Genomic DNA, 24,797 nt, shown 5'->3' on the forward strand with positions numbered 1-24,797 from the left:
GGGGCTGCTCGCCTCTCCCCGCGTTGTGAGGCGTACCTCCAGCCGGGGCGGTGAGGCTCTTTGCAGGCACTCTCTGCCAAAGCCGAAGTGCCGGTTAAGGCACCTCAGCTATTTAGAAGAGAGCCAGAAGTCGGAATCCCTTGTGCTCTGCGCTTGGGGAATCTTCCACTTTTCCTTCCGTCCTTCACCTCATCCTCCCCCTACCTTCGAAGACCTGTGCTGGAAATTGGACTAACTTTTTTTTTTTTTTTATTATTTTTTATTAACAGGTCCCGTAGCTTAGAGCACCCTGGAGGGGGGAAGGAAAGGAAGTTTTATTATAAAAGCACATCAGTTGTTATAACTAGGTAGGTAGCCAGCTGGAGTTCATGCTGGTTTTTGAAAAGTGTGAAAGTCTCAGATGAGCCAGACAGGTGTTCAGAGAGGCAGGGAGGAATGCCAGTATCCAACATAGTCTGTTTCTAAAGAGAGGTGTGAGAACCGCACCTCTCTCGAGCTTTAGGGGAAGGTATCAAGGTCACTAGCCAGCTTCAACAGGACCAGATAAAAGGCAAGGAAATTAACATCCAACCCATTCCATCTGAGTGTCCAGGAAAAAAGTACCACTCCTGATTTTATAGATGACCAGGCCAGTCAGATAAGCATGAAGGAAAAGAAAGGAATTAATTAATTTAGGCTTTACATTCTCTTTTTTTTTTTCTTTTTTGGTGACTTTCTTGGTTTTTCTTAGTATTTTTACTTTAAGAAAGGGATGAACATTTTCTATAATAGGTGATTGTATGCCAAAGTCCATAAAACTGTGGCAACTTTGCTAATCATGGGCAAAAGTATGGAGCTAGTAATGTAGCGTCAGGTGTTGCTTTTCTTGTCAGCCTTCCTTCTGATTTTCTGTTTTCTGAATCGGGCAATAGTGTTTAAGAAAGTACATAACACAGTTATATGTGTAGTTGGCTGCTCTAAGGCCTTACAAGAACTGCTGGGTAATTCTTGATAGTTATTTTAATCCTTATGGTATTGGTACCATAAAATGCTAATTTCAGTAGAATAACAATTTCTATGCTTTTATCTGTTATTCTGGGTATGACCTTAATGGCATATCTTAACATTTGTTTTCTAAAATATTTCTCCATTATAACATCCCTGTGAAGCTGAACAAGCTACTTTTAGAGGAAAAATTAGATGCAAGATAAGGATTTTAGGTATAGCTCTACTGATTATTACGGTGCCTTAAAGCTAGTTGCTCAATCTATGTGTGGATTTGAGCATACTGAATAAAACATCTAATTTTCTCAATATATACTTGAGCGTTAAGATCTACAAAATGGGTTTGATGGTAGCCAGCAAATGCAAGTGGATGAGTATACTCCACAGGAAAACATGGAGAGAGAGGATTTAGATGATGCTTTGTAGCCCTGGATTATGGGTTTGGGATTCACAAACCAAACATTTCCTAGGTTTATGTGCTGGTGGAGTAGAAAGGGAAAGAAAAGGGAAGGAGTGACCTTTGCATAACAGCCTACTGCCTAGCAGTCAGCCATCAATATACTTTGTTTTGGGCCATTTTAGAAATGTTCATCTAGGACAACTAACCTGTGAGTTCCTGGCCACCAGGAGATGGACAGAAATTCTTTTCTCCTGTTGAAGAATGGCATCTGTTCCATATGAACTGCAGTGTTCCAGGGTTTAGGCACAGAATTAAGAGAAAGTCTGACTGTTTCGTCATGTTGAAGATATCTGATGCTAAATTAAACTTTTTCTACTGAAAAAATACTCCTTAACACCCTCCATTTTGCATTACTTCTGTAAACACACATGTTAAGAATATTATGTATGGCGGGACATTTGTATAAAAATCATGTGTAACTGCTTATGTGAGCAATGCTATAAGACCTGTTATGGAAGTATATGCAAGTCTTTTTGTAAGCTCAGTTGCTGAATATGCATATATATTTTGCAAACTAAAATTTAAACAAATCATTTATATTCTAAACTATTTCTATTTCTTAGTAATCAGATATTCAGTGGAAGTATTAATATTTTAAAATTTTATTTGTTATAGAAAGATGTTCATAAAATGTAAGTGTATGGTAAATTTTTAAAAAAAATCTTCCTATAATCATCTTTAACTTAACATTTATAACCTATTTTAAAATGTATATAAATGTTTGTTATCTTAAGAACTTGAAGAGAACTTGATGAGACTATTAAATTTGTATACCTGGGAAGTCAGATTTGGGATGCTCTCACTTTTTCTTATTCCCTACCTTGCTCTTCCTTCCTATCTTCTTGAAAAGGAAGACTTGAAAAATTGGAATTATTATACATGCTTTTTTTTTTTTTTTTCCCAAATTTCAGATGTCAGAATGGAGAGGGTACAAAAAAATAATAAAGAAAGATTAAACACTGGAGAAGATGCTGGGCCCAGTCTTGCTATCGCGAATAGTGCTGGGCATAATCTCACTGCAGAGAGTTCTGTGCCTGCTCTTGTTACACCAGAAGATGCTGTAGCCAGATCTATTCGCCATACTCTACAAATAGCAAGCTTTTCTTCTTCCCAAGAGTCTTTTTCTCTTGCAAGCCAAAGGTTGTCTAGGTTTTGCCAGAGCACTAGTGGAGTTCTGTCCTTCCAAGAAGTTTGGAAAGAAAAACAGGTTTAGTATTCAACTTCAGGTCTTGTAATAGGTTTCTGGTTCTTCTCTTTTCCTTTTTTTTTTTTTTTTTTCTTTCCTCTTTGTTTATACTCAGTTCTTTTATTAAATTATTCTTGGTAGGAAGTGAATCTTTGTTTTTAATGATTGCAGTATTTTAAGATTTTATTTTAAAGTAATAGAGGAAGGAAGAAGGAGATATTAGGTGAATAATTTACACTGAAGCAAAGCTGTACCCAGCTTGGTTCCTGCAAACCTTTACCCACTCTAGATACTTCAGTTTTAAATTGATGTTGTGACCTTTTTGTATTAATATAATAATTGAAATATTGATTGTGAAAAAAACCCGGTTCATATGGCCACATATAACACAATCTAGCTGTAGTATATTTAATGTTTGCTTTTCCTTGACGTCTCCTCAGAGTTGACCTTACATTTTATAATAATTCTTAACAATTTGTTCTTCTCTTAGTCTCTGAAAATTTAGACATTTTTAAAGAGTAGGGCAGTTGTGTAGTTTTATACAAGACAGTAGATTTCAGCATTAGTTTCAAATTAAGTAGCGGGTCATTTTTGCGATCTCTTTGTATATATTTAGTTTGAAAGACACGTTTAATGTTTTAGGCTCGATACAAAGAAGCAAGAGAATATCGAAGAATGAAAGTTGATGCTTCATATAACTACATATTTGAAGTTCTCAGTGTCAGGCTAGGTTTAGATTTAACAACTGTGGAAGAAATGATTTTGGATGCTCCATCGGTGAGTCTGTTGTGTATGTTTATTGTTTTGAATTTTTAGTCAAAATATGTAGCAGATTGCCCTTTTGATATGAAGTGTTACCCATCATTTAGATTGTTTCTGCCAGAAAATGTGACTAATAAGGCACACCACTCATCTAAAACGATACCTGACTAAATCATTCAGCTTATTTGCAAATCTGCCAGGAAACTATTCCCAGGGTTTTTGACTGTGGCTTTTTCATCTTTCTTACCTCAAAGAAAATATAATTACTGCTGTTATTTTGACCCAAGGAGTTCTTGTCACATCCACCAGGTCTAAATTTCATCCATCGCAGCCTGACACTATTATATTCTAAAGATGATAGTTTTTATTTGTTAAGCAAGTCCTTACTGAAATGCTAAAGATTCTGCAAAATATGTGCAACTTCATAGGAACAGTTTGAAAATTAAGTGTTATTTAGTAATAAGAAGGAAGATTACTCCTGCACCATTTAATTAATGTAATTACATGTGGAAAGACACATTAAATAATTTTCAGTTTTGAGTGCTTTATTTATTTTTGAACGCTTAAAAGATGGGATAGTGGGTTTGTAAAGTGAGTAGATCCCAAACCTGTGGAACTTCTGAAAGCTCAGTCATTCTTTGTGTGCCTGTAGTGTTGTGTCTTTCACAGTGTTTCAAAGTGCTTGAACAAATAGGAGCAACCAGCTGAACTCTTCTTTTAGTAGAGTATCAAAACTCAGTATGGCTGTGTGTGAAAAGATATGACCCTTGTCTTCTCTGAATGCATGATGTTATTTTTGTCTGTTAGATTTCACTTAGCATTCAAAATTCAGCCAGATATTGGCTCATCTGGTCAAACAAATTGCTAGAACTTGAGCTGTTCACTTACAAGCCAAATTTAGTCCCAATCCAAATGTGGTTTGTTGTTTGTTTACTGATACTTATATATCATAAAATGTACTTAAACAGTCCTGGGTTTTCTTATGCTTACACAACATATAGGTGCTTTAAGTGTTGTCAATCCTTTTTTTACAGTTTCTAAATGGTATATAGTTTTAGGTCATGCCAACTTTGTGTAAAACTGCTGTTCTACACTGAGTTTGATTAATTAAGACAATTGAGAACCTTTGGGTTCTTAAAACTTTTTTTAGTTTGGTTTGGGTGTTTTTTGGGTTTTTTTGCTGTCACCAGGATTATCTGAAAACTTTTACGGTTCGAAATTTGCCAGTTTCCAGTTTTAGTTTATTCATAAACTGTTTAGGCTGCTGGTGCTGCGTCAACGTTGTCCTTTAAGAAATTGTCAGTTAGTAAACTCCCATATACATATCATGTCTTTGACCTCTGTGAGATGAGTTTTACCCTTTAAAGCATTAGCCTGTGTGTGTATTCATGCAGGGAGTGTAGCACATGGACTTGAACCAAACTATTTGTGGAAGCAATAGCCACAGTGATAGCTCATGTTTTACCTCCTGTGTAAAATCCTACAAGCCCAAAAGTTACTGTTCGCCTTTCTCTTCCTCTTAGGTTGGAGTGCTTTTTGTAGTAGTGAAGCTTTTTCTGATTTTTTTGTCATTGCCCTTTCAGTACTTTACCAATTTTTCTTTCACTATTTTGGGGGGGATTTTTTCTGTCTTTTTCTCAGTTTTAGCCCTGTTATTCACTAGTGCCTAATAACCAAAGTGAAAGTGCAACATGCATTTCTAGAGCTGTCTTGCTTTTACTTCTTTTATTTTCACACATGTTGTCTTCTCAAAAGAATGGGTTTAAATTCTGTGCACCTGGGTGTCACTCATTATCCTATCACTGTTCTGATTCAGATTTTAGATTTGTTTATCTTAGGGAAAAAATCATGCTCATAAGAAATATACCACATCTAGAGGTGTATGCTTTGTGCTTGAACAGGTGATGCATCTCCAGACATACTTACTAGCTAAATTTCTGACTTTTTTGATGGGGAGGAGATGGGACGTCTCACTACCAAGGTTGAGCCCTTCAGCTGGACAGTTTGGATACCCAGCCACATCTTGTTCAGTTAGTCGTCCTTGCAGATAACTACAGAGACTGTGAAAGAAGCTGGGTTTTGATTAGATCAGTACTTTCTGATGTCCTCTAAACCTTTTTTCAGTGCTTTTCAGAGCTTTGTTCACTTCCTGCTAAATCACATATTCTGGTTTTACCACAAACACATTGCCTAAGGCAGCTTGAAAATTTGGATTTTGGAAACCCTAGCTATAATTTCATGCAAGTTCTTCAGAATGATAATCCATACACATACAGTGTTTGTTTCAAAGCTTTTCATCCTTACTATCCAAAGCACCTTGTATAACATGACAAAATCAAAATGGCCATCTAGAGACCTGCAGTGTTTTAGGGTGGCCAGTTTATGGACAGGTATCTAATTATGGGGCAGCATGGTCTCCCTCAGATCTCGTTGTCCTTCCAGAGGTCAGCAAAATCTTTGTCTTCATGATAAGGTTTTGGAGCCAATGTGGCCAATTGATATCTCCAGAGTAAAATCCTCACGTGTCATGTTACTCCTCTTTTACAAATTAATCTTTTACATTTAGGGGTAGAGTAGCAATAGCAGGGTATGTCAAGTCATGCAAATCTGCTGTGTGTGTTTCTAAGTCTTTTATGACCAGTTACTTCCAGTTGATGCTTTAGACTTACAGATCTCTGTGGGTGACAGAATATTCTCCAGTGTCTCTGCATTACTGGACAAGACCATAAACATTTGATATACAGTTATCAGGAGCTAGGACACCTGTGTCTGCAGGTTCGGTACTTGAAGGCAATATTTGAAATATCTGATATGTTGTTTTGTAACTCCTCACAATAGCTGAGGATAAACATTACATGCCACCAAAACTTTAAACAGTGGCATGGTCAGAATATTTTTGCATGTCTTAAAGGCACCTAAAGATATTTTGAGTAACAAGTATTCACTTTTTGATTTAACAGTTGGAAGCCTTTGATTCTTTTTTTGCCAAGGGAGGAAGCAAAACATTGAAACTTTTCTATCAAGAGGGAGAAGCACCAGGAATAGGTACATTTTTAGCAATATTAATATAGGCAGATGTAATAGTGCCTTCTATTGTTAATTTTGTTTAAAGTTTCCCAGAATAAAACCTGGTTTTACTTGTTCATAATTTTGCAGTCTTTTGCTATAAGGACCGAAAATTCATATTTTAAACGCTTGCTTCAAGTCAAATTGTTTAGAAAAATTTCAGTCAATTTTAGTCATTCTTGGAACGAAGGCTGTAAAAAAGATAAGTTCTTCTGAAATCTTAAATTGGTTGCAACTTTTTCTTATAGGAGTTACACCCCAGTTTATTAGAAAGTACTTTCATAGAACCTGTCTGAATTTGCATTTATTATTAATATTTGAATTTTTTTAGTTTTCACATGCTTGGTAGATAATTAGAATTTAACATCTAAAATCCCTAATAATTATTTATATGAAGAATATATTACCTATTTATATGAAATGGTCAAATTCCATAGGATTATATCCACAGAGGACCTGAGGGTATCTCACATTCTCTATTTTCTCACTTAGGCATGACATCTTGTTTGATAGCCTGTATGCAAATAAAGTACCTCAGTCACCAGCAAATTAACCCAAAATGAATGACCTGAGCAAATTCCCTTTTCAGTGCAGTATGAAACACCAAAACTGCTTTATAAGACATATGTTATGTATTTGGTGTAGACTTTTAATTGTGTAGTTAATTACAGCCATGAATTCTGCTGGTTTTGACTCTCTTACACACAAAAGGTGAAAATAAGTTATTTCTATGTTGAATTTTATTTCACTATATCAATTTTAAGCATTTTATAATACCCTTACTTTTAAAAATAGTGACACCTATGCAATTCATTTCAGAATGTGGTCGGACGATTCCAGGAGTTGTAAAAGGAAGTAAAATCATGCAATTGTATGTGGACAATACACCAGACAAATTCGTAGGACTATGCTTATTTTTTGTTCGTTGTAAGAATGACAGCCCTATAAATGCAAAGACTATACATGAGGTATCCTCTCATATGTTTAAAAAACTAAAAAATTTAAAAGTAGCTATTTTTGTTTCACTAGTTCTTTCACTATTGTCAAATAACTAAAGTTAATGGTAACTGTGTTTTTGAATGTTAAGCTATATCATGCCCTTTGCTCTCCTTTTTGGATAGACAATGAATAGCTGTACTACTTCAGCAAATACTCAAGTTATCTTGTGAATTCAGTGTCTTACAGAAGTCTTGTTAAAGAAGTCAGCTTTACATTAATTCCTCATTCTCCTTGCTGTTTTTGATGAGGTTAAAGCCACTAAGTACATTTATAGATGTGATCAAAATCTCTAAACGAGGACTCACTGAGAAAGCTTTATTGCAGATACCAGGAGAGGAAAAGTTTATTTATACCTTTCCTTTCTCTTTTATGTGTCTCTGAATGTGTGAAATACACGTTTAACCCATGTAAATTATGTAGCATGAGTTTTTCTGCTTTACAAGACAAATTCTTAGATAAGTGCGGACTTGATTCTCATCTATCGCTACATATCTTAATAGTTTGGCAGTACTCAAGGGACTTTAAATTGATAAGAATCAGTCCTATATATGTATCTTCTAATTAATATGATTCTTCAGACAGAAAATCAATTATTAATTTTTATACTTTATATTGTATATTTAAAGTGGTTTATTCCTTTTGAGAGCTGAGAAGGTGAAGGGGGAAAAGCACTATTAGAAGATACAAGAGCTGTCTTTATCAAGAGTCTCAATATTGGTCATAAATATTACTTTTGCATTAAATTCCTTCCTGAAGTGATGAGAAAAGGAAATTTATGTTCTAGGAAGTTTGTTACATGAAGTATTTGCTGATTTGGAGGACATTTAAAGTATTGGAATATTAAAAATAGTCAGAACCTGTAAAGTTTATTTTTGGAGGGTAGACAAAAATTTCATCTGATCCAAAGTAATATACATTCAGTCAGATAATAGCTTATAATATAATTTCAGATATGGACATTCAGAGCATTTTTGCTACTTGCATTTCATTACTTAGTACCTAATTGTAGATGGGGACATTTAGAATATTTTTAATTGCTCTGTACTGTTTAAAAATTTCCAGACTTCCTGTATGATAGGGAAAAAAATATAACCTGTTAGCCTTTTAAAACTGTATTAAAACATTACTGACTTCCCTTTTTTATTGAAAACAGTATCTTATGGTCATGTTGTATGTATCAGTATTTTGCTAAGATTTTGTCTCCTTAAATTAAAGTTTTCATTGGCAAATTGGAGTGCCTTTATAAAAAAAAAATACACTGATTTTATAATCCTGTTTCCAGTCTAAGTTACTGCATTACTAACAACCATTCTGTTACAATGCAGGATATATTCTTTGGTGTTTTGGATGCCACTGAAGGACTGCTACGTGGTGTTAGGAATATAATAGAAAAGATTTTTCTACCTGCTATCCTTGCAACAAATAATTGGGGTGCTTTAAGTCAGACCAAACAGAATACAAAAGACAAACAGAATTTTGTGGAAACAATTAACAGATACCTTTCATTTTTAGAAGGTAAGCATTGCACTAAGGAAGCATCGTACTAGAGGAATTCTACTTAAAAATTTACGTTTAGGCAGTAGCACATAGTTAAGGAACTTTTCACATTCTGCAAGGAAAAATAAAATGATCAAGTACTTGCATAATAAATACATGGGTAGATTATTTACTTAAGAAAATACTGGAGTGAGATGTAACTTTTGAGGAATACTGGATTTAAAATAAGAATTTTCTGCTTTATGTGAGTGCAGTAAAATGGCTATTATATTGAAACAACACTGATTGCAGATATATATTCCCAAATTAAAATTGCTTACACTGTAGAAATTATTTTTAGAGTCTTAACAGGTTCTATATTTTAATCGTGTTTTGTGTTTGGTGTTTTTTTGTTTCTTTTTTTTTTTTTTATAGGGGCTATAATAAGCATTGAAGGAACTGTTGAGTTGAAAAAAATAGATTACATTAATTTTTCTAAACTCCAGTCCTTTGAGAAAATAACTGCAGCAGCTAATAATCCTGACATGGTTCACCAGCTAGAAGAAGTACTTATGATATGGTATAGACAAATTGAACAGGTAAATTGTTGTTTTAACATATCAATCCAGCAGGAATATGGATAGATATTTATAAAGGATATATGAGACTTGCCTGAAGTTATCTGAAGGCTTCAGCTGCATCTCCACCTGAGTAAGAGAAGTGCTTCATTTCTATGCACAACTGAAGTTAAATAGGTAGTGCTTATCCCTAGGAACTTACAGTCTAGCAAGAATAAGAGTTTCTGAACAGTTAATACACAAATAGTAAGGAGAGGACAGAGGCGTGGAGAGGTAATAACACTGGTGAGGACCACATATATACACAGTTAGGTATACTCTATACATTACCTGTTAAGTTTCTGCTGGCAGTCATGGTATGAGATACTACTCTTGGAAAGGACCAGGCCCAGTAGGGCTTTTTTTATCCTGTGTAAATCTTACACGGTAAGGTCTCAGTTATCACAGAAATTAGTGTGTGAGACTTTCACAATAAAGTACGGAACCCTTTGTAAAAATACAGAATCTGTGTAGACTGAGACATACTCTACTTATAAGGGCATACTATCTTTAGTGTGTTTAATTAACAGGAATAAAAATTCAAAAGATGTGTAAAAAGAGCTGACTGCATGTTTATCAACATACAAATGAGTACATTTAAGACTTTGCATCTGCTATTTAATGTTTTTATTAAAACAGTTCTTCAAGTTTTTTACAAATGAAGTTACATTTGCTGCATTTCAATCCATAGATTTCAATTAAAAAAATATGGGTATATACAGAGATTCACCCAGTTTATGACAGCAGTTGAACTCATGTACTAGTTGGCTTCATTTTCATACGTCAATAACTGCAAGCTTGTTCCTTTTTTAGTTAGTATCCTCAGAGTGATTCTTCTTCTTTATAATGATTTGTCTATTCTCTATAGTAAACTTTTTTTTTTTTTTTTTTTCCAAATTGGTTGCAGGTTCTGATTGAGAGTAAGCAGGTGAGGAAAGAAGCTGATGATTCAGGTCCACTGACTGAGCTAGAACACTGGAAATGCATGTCTGCTAAATTTAATTTTATTATTGAGCAAATCAAAGGACCAAACTGCAAAGCTGTCATTAATGTTCTGAATGTTGGACATTCTAAACTACTAAGGGTAATTTTTGTGTTTTTTACTGTAGTAGACAAAGCTTTGGTATTTATTTTGTCTTATTGCATCTAAGAGAGATTTCTTGAGGAGAATTAAGAGAGGAAAATTTAGATATGGTGCTGGTGTGCTTAAAATATTAAGAGAAAGAACAAGCTGTTTTTAGAGATACAGACAAAAATTATCATAAATGAAACTAGCTTTTAATGCCTGCTTTGACAATGCATTTTAAAAATAATTTACCAAGGTTTACTTCTGGCAAATCAGTGCAAGCTAAAGAAATAGTTCACTATGCATGAAGTTTTCCACAGTTCTGTTTTCCTTCTAGATGTGGCAAGAGTTAGATGCTAGAATCACAGATGCAGCAAATGAATCGAAAGATAATGTGAAATACTTACGCACACTTGAAAATGTTTGTCAGCCACTTTACAACCATGATTTTGTAAGTATGCCTTTCATCAGTATATGTAAATACCTAAACTATGTTTAAAGAATGTCCAGGGCAAAAGAAATCTTCTTTGTATTTTCTTGAAAGTAGTATTTTCTAATTTACTTTTCTATTTTTCTGATTTTTCTTCTAAATACCTGTCAAGCTAAATGTTAAAGAATTACTTTATTCTATATTACATAAAATGTATTTTAAAATATGTATTTTATCAATAAACATAAATACATATGATTGCCTAGTAAGTCAGTCCTGCTGCCAACATTATTTTTAAAATTAGCTAAAACAGGTACATATTTTATAATACAAGAATCTCAAAATATGTCTTTCCTTGAAAATTCCATGTATTAATGAATAATCACACAGCTGTAACCAATATACCAAAATTTCAGTTATATAGAGAATAATGAAACGTAATGAAGTCCTAAATGTGTAAATTAATATTTTGATACTGAAAATGGTATTAGCTGATTCTACTTGCAGAAGTACGAGCTAGTCAGAATTTAAATAATTGGTTGTCCTTGTAGACTAGTGAGTCCTAGTTCAAGGTAACAGTTATTAAGTTTAATATTAATTACTAATTATTGTAGCAGGTATATGTTTCTAATGGCTGTTGCAGAATAAGGTGAAAGGAGGAAATACCCTAGGAAAAATTGCTTGTTCTGCTTTGGATTTTAGTCCTCCTTGTTTTGGTCCTACCTGCCTCCTGTCCTCTGTCAGGAGGTGTTGCATTTCTTCTTAACTGCTGGCTGCTTAGGATCCTACTTCAACGTTTTAACTGAGGGGAAGCAAAAGTTCTGTGATAATACATGGCATAGGACCGATACTACATGGAATAGTAGAAGAGAGGAGTATGATAAACTGTTACTAAAATGCTGTTTGTCTTCAAATCTCCAGATTATCACTAGAGGGTGCCAGGTACCAGGCCATAATGATGAGCTGCTTCATGGAGAAGTTTATCTTAAACAGACAGACATTTGTGGGTGGAAACCCATTAAAGAGTTCATCATTTTACTAATGCAGGATAGTTAACTATAATTCTTTGTCTAATCTGGAACAATTTGGATAAATCTGAATTTTTGTGTCATTTCTTGTAACAGTGTTCCAGAGGTCAAGATAATTTAGGTAGGATTTTCTATGGTATGCAGTTTAAAAATGACATATACCATGTTTTTAAAAAGAACTACATTCTGAATTGAGTTGAATTTAATATCTGATATTGAAAAGTGTTTAAAATATTAGTGGATTAGGAATGGAGTACATGCAGATTTAATATATTTAGTGTGTGCGTAAAATATGGCATTTAGTGTATGCAGTATCACACATTTGTAGCTGAAGTGGGTTATTATATGAAAATTTTGACTGAGTGTTTAACTTGGTGCTTTGAATAAGAGAAATCTCTATACAGTCCAGTATTCAGGAGTTTATTTTTTGTCAAGGATTAAAAAAGAAAACTGGTAGACTCGGAATCTCCTGATTCCATTCGGGGGGGGGGGGGGGTGGGAGGGTGATGAAAACATGTGGATACTGAGGACTATGTTTATATCATATAGCCTTTCTTTCACACTCTTCTGCCAAATGCAGATGTCTGCTATGCCTATCCACAGTATTAGTGTGTTTACTTTGAGTTTGAAGCCCAGAGTTGATTAATTCCAGGAGCTTGGCTGTTGAGGGTTGACAGTCAAAATTACTTTTTCTTGATATTCAGAATTGCAACTCTGATAAGTCATTGATAATGTTAATGAATTATTGGTTTTTACCTTTTTTTTTTCTTTTTTTCCAAAATACTTTGGAAGTGATTGAATTGCAGAACACTTGTAATACCATGGTTTGATTTTAATGATCTGAACATTGATTTCATTAAAGATGAAAGATTTAGATGTTTCATATGATTATTGAATGAATTAGGCACTCATTAATGAGATTAACATTGTGACAATTATTTCATGAGTTTTGGGAAATGTCTGAATGAAACATTTTGTGTAATGATTGTAATCACAATGTAATTGCAGAGAATATTTAACAGCTGTACTTGAAGGAAAACAAAAGCATTAATCACAGACAGCCACTGTCAGCTGCCAGAATACTTCCTTTGGTGCCAAAAAAATGCAACCTGTACTTTTCAAATCAGTGTTCAATTTTGATCATCAAAGTAGCATATTAAAAATATTCATATTAATATCTTTAATCTGATTTCTCACAAAATCATCTAAGAATTGTATTGGTTTTATTAGTTGAGGTTTAAAAATTTATTGAGCGTGATTAACTTTTTTTGTCATAAGAAACCTTTTGTAAGATGCCATAGCATTTTGAAGATTGGTTCATGTAATTTAGGGAAAAATGTAATTTAGAAGTTGTCAATAGAATGGAAATATAGTTGCTAAGAATAGAAAGTAAAATTTTCTCAAAACTCTTCTTTAAGGTATCAATGACACATGGAATACCAAACTTGATAAATGCTATACGGATGATTCACAGTGTTTCTAAATATTACAATACTTCTGAGAGAATGACATCATTGTTTATAAAGGTAACTATATTAAGTATAATATTAATTATAAAAAATTATGTGATTTTTCAGGAAAAAAACCCCTCATTTTGTTTAAATCAGTAGGACATTTGTTTAAAATGGTAATAAATAGTGGGTGTCTCCACAGGAAAGGAAGTCTGTTAATCAGGGGAGGATTGAATTTGGATTAGAAACTTGTTTTCTGGAGGAAACTTTGTTGTTATTCTTGGTTCAGCAGAATTAATTTTTTTTCTTGTTGATTAATCTCCTGATCTGAATTAATCTGCACAGTTGTTTCTTAAGTCACTGAATCCGCAAAGATCTTGTATGCCAGCCTTGAAGACCTGATTAAGCAGATGGCTGTCAGTCTGACTAGGCTATTTCTCCAAAAGGTGCGAAAGACAAAAGATGTCTGTTTTCAGAAGCAAATCATACTTCAAAAGTTAATTGAATCTCAGGTCATAAACTTTGCCACCTTAAAATGAAAATTAAGACCAGCTAGGTAGTCATACCAATGTCTTTTGCAGATTCCAGGTATTCACTGCAGGAAAATATGCTTTTTGTAATGGTTTTAGAAGAAAGAAATCCTTTATAACTAAAATACACACATCCAATAAGTATACATGGGGAAATTCATAATAGACCCTTTTTTTTTTTTTTTAACACCTCTGGTTTTAGTGTAAGGTTTTGTTACAACTCAATTTGAACTAGGGTATTAAGAAATGCATGCTTTTTTGAGGCTATATTTCTCCATGGCTGGGACTGCTTTCCATACATCAGATGTTAGGTATGGATTATGCAGCGATGTTATGTTGCCTGTTATGTAAGGGTTTTTTTTATATGATGTTTATGTACTGACACTTGATAATGGCTATTATTTAATGGTCTAAGGGATTGAGCATTTCACTACAGGGGCTAATAACAAACTGGTTACATGAAGCTGTACTAAAAAATAGCAAGGAAAAAGCTTTACTCTAATTCAGTGTCTTAAGGTCCCCCTTAGTATTTGCTTCCATTTAAAGATCATCAGAGGTGACACTGGAGGTCCTATCTACAACTTCACCAGTCATTGTATTACAGTGTGAGGCTGCCTTTGGTGTGGCAGTTTTCAATCTTTATTCAGTAAGGGATTCTTAAGACATGCTTACAATAATGTGTCAGGAGAACTGTTTTGAATTGTTCACTTTATTTAATACATAAAAAAGATTATCTACCTGTAGCTTTTCTCTGTGATGTGTTTTCTATATCTGCATTCAGTCCTGTACTCCTCTCTCTCCTTCTGTCATTACAAACTTTGGATTTTTGTGGTTGACAAGTAGAATAATATTCTCCCCTTTTCATAGATGGGAGACCAAGGTAAAGACATACTGCTAGGATAGAGAATTCTTTAATGGCAGCTTTTAAATAAGGATGCACACACTACAAAGTGTAAATATTTAACTCTAACTATTCTTTACTTATGTTGTCATAACTTCTTTGTTCTTGAGTTATGGTTGATGACATTCTGTGTTTATACATATGTATTACTGGACTTATAGTACTTACAAATGCTTCTCTGGGAGTGTTTTAAGACTTTTTATAGGGTGTTTGTCATGTGTATTACATATATTATTTAGCCACCATTATTCCCACAGCTGAAATTTATCCAAACTCTGATAGTACTAATATATGCATTTGGGAATTTTGATAGCTTTTGCAAAACAGTCACATTTCCTTATAAGCTTGAGACCTACTTGTTTTCATTTGTCTGTGCTAGGTTACAAATCAAATGGTCACAGCATGTAGAGCATATATTACAGATGGTGGCTTGTCTAGTGTCTGGGAACAGGAGACATCAACAGTCATTGGAAAAATTCAGGTTTGTATTTTGGTATCTTATTATTTACGTATGAAACCTACTGATTACCTATTGATATTCACAAGGAAGTCCATTATCAATATGTATCAAGTACTTCACACCTCTTTACTGGTTTTTTTCATGATGCTTTGATTTTTTTTCCATTTTTTAGCCCACTGCCATTTGTTGAAATTAGAATGGGCTCATCTTTATCAGGGTGCTCCATCACTGACCTTGGAATTGACATCTTCATCATATGTGCGATCAAGGAATTTTGTCATCCTGCATAATCCACATTCTTCCCTCTCAAGGGTATCTGATACAGTACAGCTTCCTCTACCATGGGGAACCTGGTATTTGAATAACCTCCCACTTTATTACAGTAGCTTCTTCCAATACCAAATTTCCTTGGCATGCCATGAAAGTTCAGTGCTGAGTCTTCCTCTTCCACAGCTGATGGTGACTTATTAAGAACAAATTAAACACATGCAATATGCCATGGCAAAATACATCCAGCTGTGGGGTTGCGGGTTGCCAATACTGACTTCATTTCTACCCTTTCCTTTATCAGACTTCAGCTACTGACTTCCTATCTCACCCAGAAAGGCAGAGGATTTCATAGTCCTGTAAAAATTAGGTCTAGAGGTACAAAAGAAAATCTGTTGAATGTATCTCTCCTGACCTGACAGGATGATATGATTCTAATAATTCATCTGTTTCATTGAGATCATCTTGTGACTGTTCTATAGCTGGTAAGCACTCATTATTCTATGAGAGAAATACAAGCCCAATTTCTAATCATGGTGATCAGTCTTATATCTGGTATCTGTATATTCTTGAAGATCTGAACATTCCTTTCAATGAGGACCTTTTTTAATTTCCTGTAATTCATAGCCAATTGTTATATATACCTATATTCAGACAGCCTGGTGACTGCCAGTATATTGTGATAAAATCTGCTTTCTGTTTTCCAAGAACTGGCAGAAAATTTTGTATTCCAATGATTATAGACTTCACCAGTCATTATTTTTACATCTGTTAAGGTCTTAGTATTTTAAGTAAATAATCGACTGAGAAAGATGGATTATTCTGCAATCTCACTTTAACTCAGATTTGTCAACACATATTAATTTGTATAACCAATTTCCTTTAAGTCCCCTGGGAGTTCCAAATGGACTACCCTGTTACGCCAAATTCTATCCTTATCTAGAGGACAGTCTGACCATTCTTAATTAAGCTAATGGCTTTTCTTAATATTCAACTGTCTCCTTTAGAGCAGGAGTCATCACCTGCTCTTCGCTGGCCTCTAAACCACTCTTTACTTAACAAGAACTAAAACTTTCTTGTTCTTTTTTTGGTGACTCATTTCCCGGTGTTGTCTTTTACTGTACTGTACTGTTGCAAACATATGCTACACATACTGAAAGAAAACCACTGTACCTAAGTCATTACTGCCTGTTGACTGAAACTGGATTCAGTGAAGATTGATCACTTTGGAATGACAGTAGGTTTGTTCTCCAGTCTCTCGCCCATAAACATAGCATAATGAATATAGTATTTATTCCTTTTTAGGGCTGCATGTTTCTATTGAAAAAATATCAGAAATGCTTTCATGAAACAAAGCAAGAGATTTTGGAAACTCTAGGAGAGAAGACATTTGAAGTATCGGAAATGTACATTTTTGGAAAATCTGAAGCTTTTTGTAGGAGATTAGAAAAAGTGAGTATACTGTGTGCTGTTATTATATGCAGAGAAGAAGGGCTTCTCCAAAGAACAGCTTACAAAGTAGACGCTTGTCAACAAACATGCTCTTAATCATCCTGTGAAGGAATTTGTAACTCGTTATTGAGAGAAATTAGGCACCTCCACAGACTAAGTCATCCCAGTACTTTAGAAAGTTACCTCCCAATGTCCTTCTGAAATTGTTGATTTTTCTCTGTTTGCATGGAGAGAAATGATCTAATTGATCTAGACTTAGATCATTATTTTAGGAGGTTTAAAATTATGTTACAATTAAGACACCTGTGCTTTTTTGAATGGTATCCTAAGGTATTAAAACCTCCTGTTACTGTCAAACACAGTTCAGATGATTCTACTGCTTGGTGTGGTCTTAACATTTAGCTTGCTGACCCAATGAAATGATTTAAAATTAGCATTTATAGAGTTTGCATGGAAAAGATAAGAGGTGCTCCTTGGTGCAGAATAAGGTCAGACAAGGGATAAGAGGATAATAGGGCAGTCATCACAGGGTAGGAATTCTGTAAGTCTTCGATGTTTTTCCTTATCATGCAGTATATATACTAATTGGTATGGTTGGGTTTTTTATTCTGTGAAATCTCTTTGTGTCATCAGTATGTGTTTGTTATTTTTTAACTTTTTTTTCCATATTACCCTATTGAATCTAAAAAAGAAACTCTCTACCATAAAAAAAATGAAGATGATTTTACTTTGTATGGGGTTATGGTGAGAACTGATGCTGAAAACTGAATTAACTGTGCTCAATTGAAGATAGCTGACTTAGAAGCTCAGAAGCAACACATTTCTGAATGAAGTAGTTAGAGAAGTGGCTATTGTTTTATTTTACTCAGGTTTTAGTTTGCAGAGGAAGTAACAAATAATTTGTTATGAGCATGAATATAATGTTTATATTTCAGATTACAGAGATGATAACTGTAGTACAAACTTTTTGTGCACTGAGTCTGTCTACCATCGAAGGGATAGATATTATGGCAGTAAAATTCAAAAATATCTACCAAAATATTCAAAAAACCCAACATGACATCCTTGATCCACGAAAAACAGAATTTGATGTGGATTTTGTGAACTTCATGGCAAATATTGAAGGTTTAGAGGTAAATAATATTGCTACCTATAACTTGGGGAAGAATCTCATCACTACTTGCTCAGTATCTCTCTGAATGTCAGTGAGACTTTGGACTGTGAATAGGCTACATTGTCCTTTTTCCAAAGGGCATAGAGTTTGTGTTTGTCTGGAGGGAGGCTTTTTCCATTCTTTCTCCTCCTTCCAAAGGAAGCTGTAAAATATATCTTACAGTCCTCACTGAAGATCAGTCCCTCTGCAGCCAAAATGACAAAAATTATGGGACCTGAGAGAATGATCTACATGGAGGTGGTTTATTAACCTGGAGACATGTGGTTAGATTTTGGGCAGAACAAAGCTGCAACTGGTTTCAATACATGATTTGATTCTTTGCTAAAATTGCATGGCATTTTAAGGGATTACTTGACCAATGCTAGCTATTTATTGATTATATTAAGCATAGACCAGTGAAGGCTGCTATTCTGTGCTTTAAGCGGTAATAATTTCTAATGCTACTATGTTAAGAAATTGTCAGACATCAAAATACTATTATATGACTAGAAAAACTATATTAAATTATATATTCTTTAGATACAGATACAGACATTTATGCGTACCTGTTTTGGGAGAATTTTGTCTTCACAGCATGCACTTCAGTTACTTCAAAGGTATTGGCAATTACATTTTAAAATACTTCAAAGTAACTTCAAATTACTGATTAGCACAATTTAAATAACACCTAATTTTAGAGCATAGGGCCTAATCAAGAATTTTTCATTGTTGGTGTCCTGAACCATGTAATCATCATAAAAGATATATTTTAGCTTTCTTACATGAATCAATATATTCTCCTGTTTCTTAATTCCATTACAGTTTATTTTGTATATAAAAGAGGATACTAAAAGAACAACCTTAAAAAAACACAATAGCAACAATAACAGCAAAAACCACCAGGGCACAACTCTTCAGCTTGCTTAAAATTGTACAAAGCAGATCCAGAAGCATTTCATAAATTTGTGCTTCTTTCATTTTACGTAATGTTCATGTACCCCAAAATAAATTAAAAAAAAAGAATGATTTGTGTCTTAGAAATGTAATTTTGCATACTCATTTTTAATACAGGTTTCAAAATCTGAGAATGCCATGCCTTCAAGAAGAAACAGTACGTATAGTTGGTTGTATTCTTCAACATTATATAGCAGAACTTGAAGCTACTAAAAAGGTATTTAATTTTTTTCAATAAATTTTAAATATGTTAAAATAAGAGCAAATATTATATGAATAACTTTTATTTATTCTGCCCGTTTCACTAACTGACTGTCAATGTTCAATTTATCATACTTCTATTTTCATGTTACAGAAAACAGACCTGATATGGCAAATACGATACACATGCTCTTGCAGGCAAATGTGTCATCACAATTTTACTTTTTAAACTAAATTTTTTTCTGTTATTCCTTCATCAGTTAAAGAAAAGAATGTTCTTTGCTGGCTGTGTACATCACTTCACTTATACCTTTTGAGTTTTTTTATTATATGAGGCTTCTACAGTTAGTTTGCATTTATACATGGATATTATCTAATGCTGTGACAGTACAAAATAGTTATCAGATATAGGTAAATTGTATTTTTGTTCATTATAAAGTAATTTGCCATGATTTGTGTACTGTACCATGACTGTAGCATAAATGAAAATTAACTTCCGGGGACTGTTCACATCACTTGACTATAAACTTTTAGAGACGAATTATCTAACCTGACTTTAGATGTCTGCAATATAAACATCTGCATCAGAACTAAACATCCATACTCCCTTTCTACTCAGGAAAGAATTATTGTAGAGTCAATTCATCTGATCTATTTTACATGTTAACCTGAAGATTTAAATACTTCCTTTGAAATGGCCATTTTTCTTCAATGAGTAGGACGTTCAACGGACATGTGCAAGGTCCTGCACATGGGTTGGGGCAATCCCAAGCACAAATACAGGCTGGATGATGAGTGAATTGAGAGCAGCCCTGCGGAGAAGGATTTGGGAGTAGTAGTGGATGGAAAATTGACTATGAGCCAGCAATGTGCGCTCACAGCCCAGAAAGGCAACTGTATCCTGGGCTGCATCAAGAGAAGTGTGACCAGCAGGTCGAGGGAGGTGATTCTCCCCATCTACTCTGCTCTTGTGAGATCCCACCTGCAGTGCTGTGTCCAGCTCTGGGGCCCCCAGTATAAGAAAGACACGGACCTGCTCGAGCAGGTCTAAAGGAGGTCACGAAGATGATCTGGGGGCTGGAGCTCCTCCCTTATGAGGACAGGCTGAGAGAGTTGGGGTTGTTTAGCCCAGAGAAGAGAAGGCTCCAGGCAGACCTTATAACCTTCCACTACTTAAAGGGGGCCTACAGGAAAGATGGGGAGGGACTATTTATCAGGGAGTGTAGTGATAGGATGAGGGGTAATGGCTTTAAAGTGAAAGAGGGTAGATTTAGATTAGATATAAGGAAGAAATTCTTTACTGTGAGGGTGGTGACGCACTGGAACAGGTTGCTCAGAGAGTCTGTGGATGCTCCATCCCTGGAAGTGTCCAAGGCCAGGTTGGAGGGGGCTTTGAGCAACCTGAGGTAGTAGGAGGTGTCCCTGCCCATGTCAGGGGGGTTGGAACTAGATGATCTTTAAGGTTCCTTCCAACCCAAACCATTCTATGATTTCTATGAGTATAAAGGAAATCTGGAAAACCAGACGGATGCAAATTTTTTTTAGAGATGTTTACATTTTGTCAGATGAATGACATGTTTACATGAGGAGGCAAATATCTGTAAACTCTGCACTTACTAGAAAATGATTCCTCCAAACAGTGACTTAAAACTGTAGCCTAGCATAGCTGCTCTGAACCACTCTTTACAGTGTCCTTTCCCTATTTACTCACTGTATATAACACTTCCTGAACCTCTTATGACTGTACTAATTTGATGAACATATTTTCAGCAGCACTGCCTGCTTAAGAAATCACTGACCCCACCCCCAGCTGCTTTTTCCCAGCCCAAAAAGTAGGTGTGTTTTCTGAGGGGGTTTCATCCAGGTCAATTCCTCTCTTTAAGTTCACCATGAAGCTACTTGAATTTCTTTTATTGGGACTGTGCAGGAGACTCTCTAGGGATAAGACGACATGACAGTAAGTGAAGAGTGGAGTTTGCTTAACCAGTACAGCTGTTTGTGTTATTACAACATGAGTTTGAATGCCTAAAGCTGGGTGGATACAAATATTCCTCTTCTGTTGAAGAATATATTGCCAATATACAGGCTAGTTCTATTTATTAGATATTATTGGATTGCTTTTTTTCTTTGCCAAGCAAGTTATTTCTAATAAAAAGTTGCTCCCACTGCAGTACTGGTTCTAAAGTGCTTGAATAATTTGTCGATGCAAACTTGTTATGTCACAATTTTAGGCCAGACTTTTCTTGACTAGAATGCAGCCATTCAGTTAGCAGGGTTCCTTTTTTTTTTCCTCAGCTTGGCCACAGAGAAAAGCATGGATTGTGTACCCAGAAGTCTCTACATGCATATTGATGAGAAATTAGTAGAAAAGAGCATATCACAGAATCATCAAGGTTGGAAAAGACCTTGAAGATCATCTAGCCCAACCATTGACCTAACACTGACCATTCCCAACTACACCATATCCCTCAGCGCTATGTCAGCCTGACTCTTGAACACCTCCAGGGATGGGGACTTCACCACTGCCCTGCTCAGCCCATTCCAACGCCTAACAACCCGTTCTGAAAAGAAATGCTTCCTAATATCCAGTCTAAACCTTCCCTGGTGCAACTTGAGGCCATTCCCCGTTGTCCTATAACTTGTTACTTGGTTAAAGAGACTCATCCCCATCTCTCTACAACCTCCTTTCAGGTAGTTGTAGAGGGCGATGAGGTCTCCCCTCAGCCTCCTCTTCTCCAGACTAAACAACCCCAGTTCCCTCAGCCGCTCCTCGTACGACATGTGCTCTAGACCCTTCACCAGCTTCGTTGCCCTTCTCTGGACACGCTTGAGTAATTCAATGTCCTTTTTGTAGTGAGGGGACCAAAACTGAACACAGGAATCGAGGTGCAGCCTCACCAGTGCCGAGTACAGGGGCAAGATCACTTCCCTGTCCCTGCTGGCCATGCTATTTCTGACACAAGCCAGGATATCATTGGCCTTCTTGGCCACCTGGGCACACTGCTGGCTCATGTTCAGCTGGCTGTCAATCAACACCCCCAGGTCCCTCTCTGACTGGCAGCTGTCCAGCCACTCCTCCCCGAGCCTGTAGCGCTGCTGGGGGGTTGTTGTGGCCCAAGTGCAGCACCCGGCATTTGGCCTTATTGAAACTCCTACAGTTGGCCTTAGCCCATCGCTCCAGCCTGTCCAGGTCTCTCTGCAGAGCCTCCCTACCCCTGAGCAGATCAACACTCCCACCCAACTTGGTGTCATCTGCAAACTTACTGAGGGTGCACTCGGTCCCCTCGTCTAGATCATCAATAAAGATGTTAAACAAGAGTGGCCCCAAAACTGAGCCCTGGGGGACACCACTCGTGACTGGCCGCCAACCGGATTTAACTCCATTCACCACCACTCTTTGGGCCCGGCCATCCAGCCAGTTTTTTATGCAGCAAAGCGTGTGCCCATCCAAGCCACGAGCAGCCAGTTTCACCAGGAGAATGCTGTGGGAAACGGTGTCAAAGGCCTTACTAAAGTCAAGGTAAACAACATCCACAGCCTTTCCCTCATCCAATAAGCAGGTTGCCCTGTTGTAGAAGGAGATCAGATTTGTCAAGCAGGACCTGCCTTTCATAAACCCATGCTGACTGGGCCTGATCATCTGGTTGTCCCACATGTGTTGTGTGATGGTACTCAGGATGAGCTGCTCCATCAGTTTCCCGGGCACGGACGTCAAGCTGACAGGCCTGTAATTTCCCGGATCATCCTTCCGACCTTTCTTATATACGGGCATCACATTGGCCAATTTCCAATCTGTCGGGACCTCCCCGGTCAGTCATGCTGGGGGGTCGTTCTCCCATTCTCTGACTTCTGGCTGAGGAGGCTGGATTCCCTCAGTACAACTAGTCTTGCTACTAAAGACTGAGGCAAAGAAGGCATTAAGCACCTCAGTCTTTTCCTCATCACTTGTTACCATGTTTCCTCCTGCATCTAGCAGGGGATGGAGGCTCTCCCTGGTCTGTCTTTTGCTGCTGACATACTTATAGAAACATTTCTTGTTATCCTTGATTGCTGAAGCCAGATTAATTTCTAGCTGGGCTTTAGACCTCCTGATTTCCACCCTGCATAGCCTCACAGCCTCTTTGTAATCATTGTGAGTCGCTAGCCCCTTCTCCCAAAAGCTGTAAACTCTCCTTTTCTCCCTGAGTTGCAGCCAAAGCTCCCTGTTTAGCCAGGGTGGTCTTCTCTGTCACCAGCTTCTCTTACAGCACCTGGGGACCACCTGCTCCTGAGCCATTAAGACTTCCTTCTTAAAGAGGGCCCAGCCTTCCTGCACCCCTATACCCTTCAGGACCATCTTCCAAGGGATCCTGTCAAGCAGGTGTCTAAACAAGAGGAAGTCAGCCCTTTTGAAGTCCAGGATGTCAGTTCTGCTTCCCCCTCTCCTGGCCTCTCTAAGAATAGAGAACTCTATTATTTCATGATCGCTGTGCCCTAGTCAGCCTCCAACTGCCACATCATCCACCAGTCCTTCTCTGTTCACAAAGAGGAGATCCAGCAGGGCACCTTCTCTGGTTGGTTCACTCACCAGCTGTGTCAGGAAATTATCTCCCACACATTCCAGGAATCTCCAGGACTGGTCCTGCTCTGCTGTGTTGTATTTCCAGCAGATGTCTGGGAAGTTCAAGTCTCCCACAAGAACAAGGGCAAGTGATGGTGAGATTTTTCCTAAATGCCTATAGAATATTTCATCCACCTCTCTGTCCTGGGTGGGTGACCTATAGTAGACTCCTACTACAACATCTGACCTGTTGGCCTTCCCCCTGATTCTAATGCAAAGACACTCCAGCCTGTCTTCATTACACTTGTACTCAAAGCAATCATAGCAGTCTCTAACATAGAATCATAGATTATCCTGAGTTGGAAGGGACCCACAAGAATCATTGAGTCCAACTCCCGAAGTGTTAGTTATTAGTTAAGGTATATGTGTCTGAAGAACAATGTTGACATTCAGGTAAAACCTCTCAGTTAACAATATAGCCTTTCCTGAGGGCAGTTCCCAAGGAAAGGAGGAAAAGTCCCAGCAAGGGTTTTCATAACACTTCCTTACACAGCTTGCTTTCACAGCAGATGGCTCCAAATTTACACAGCTGCACCTGTCAGGCTTGGCCTTGAATGCTGGCTGCTCAGCTTCTAGATTTGCAATGCTTTTTGTTGTACTCAGGGATATGTTGTAAGCACAGTTAAGAAACAACATGAGATAATGAAAACAGGAGACATACTGACAGTGGTATCGATGTGTGCATGTTGGAAGTGTACAAGTGGGGGAAGCAATAAATTTTTCTCTCAATGAACTGTTGTGACTCCACACAAAT

The 24,797-nt window shown here is 36.5% G+C and overlaps 1 protein-coding gene across 1 annotated transcript in view; it reads left to right on the forward strand.

The window, feature by feature from the left end:
• The first annotated feature begins 2,363 nt into the window (after positions 1-2,363).
• DNAH8 (dynein axonemal heavy chain 8) overlaps positions 2,364-24,797 on the forward strand; it is a 150,737-nt gene continuing 128,303 nt past the window's right edge. The window contains exons 1-14 of the mRNA XM_074864838.1: positions 2,364-2,651; positions 3,273-3,407; positions 6,353-6,437; positions 7,278-7,426; positions 8,783-8,972; positions 9,369-9,532; positions 10,458-10,634; positions 10,954-11,067; positions 13,493-13,600; positions 15,336-15,437; positions 16,989-17,135; positions 18,071-18,268; positions 18,829-18,905; positions 19,360-19,459. Of these exons, the coding sequence (XP_074720939.1) occupies positions 2,364-2,651; positions 3,273-3,407; positions 6,353-6,437; positions 7,278-7,426; positions 8,783-8,972; positions 9,369-9,532; positions 10,458-10,634; positions 10,954-11,067; positions 13,493-13,600; positions 15,336-15,437; positions 16,989-17,135; positions 18,071-18,268; positions 18,829-18,905; positions 19,360-19,459 (2,034 nt within the window). The remainder of the gene's footprint in view (positions 2,652-3,272; positions 3,408-6,352; positions 6,438-7,277; positions 7,427-8,782; positions 8,973-9,368; positions 9,533-10,457; positions 10,635-10,953; positions 11,068-13,492; positions 13,601-15,335; positions 15,438-16,988; positions 17,136-18,070; positions 18,269-18,828; positions 18,906-19,359; positions 19,460-24,797) is intronic.

The sequence above is a fragment of the Strix uralensis genome, chromosome 3, assembly GCF_047716275.1.
Source record: "Strix uralensis isolate ZFMK-TIS-50842 chromosome 3, bStrUra1, whole genome shotgun sequence".
Classification (NCBI taxonomy): Eukaryota; Metazoa; Chordata; class Aves; order Strigiformes; family Strigidae; genus Strix; species Strix uralensis.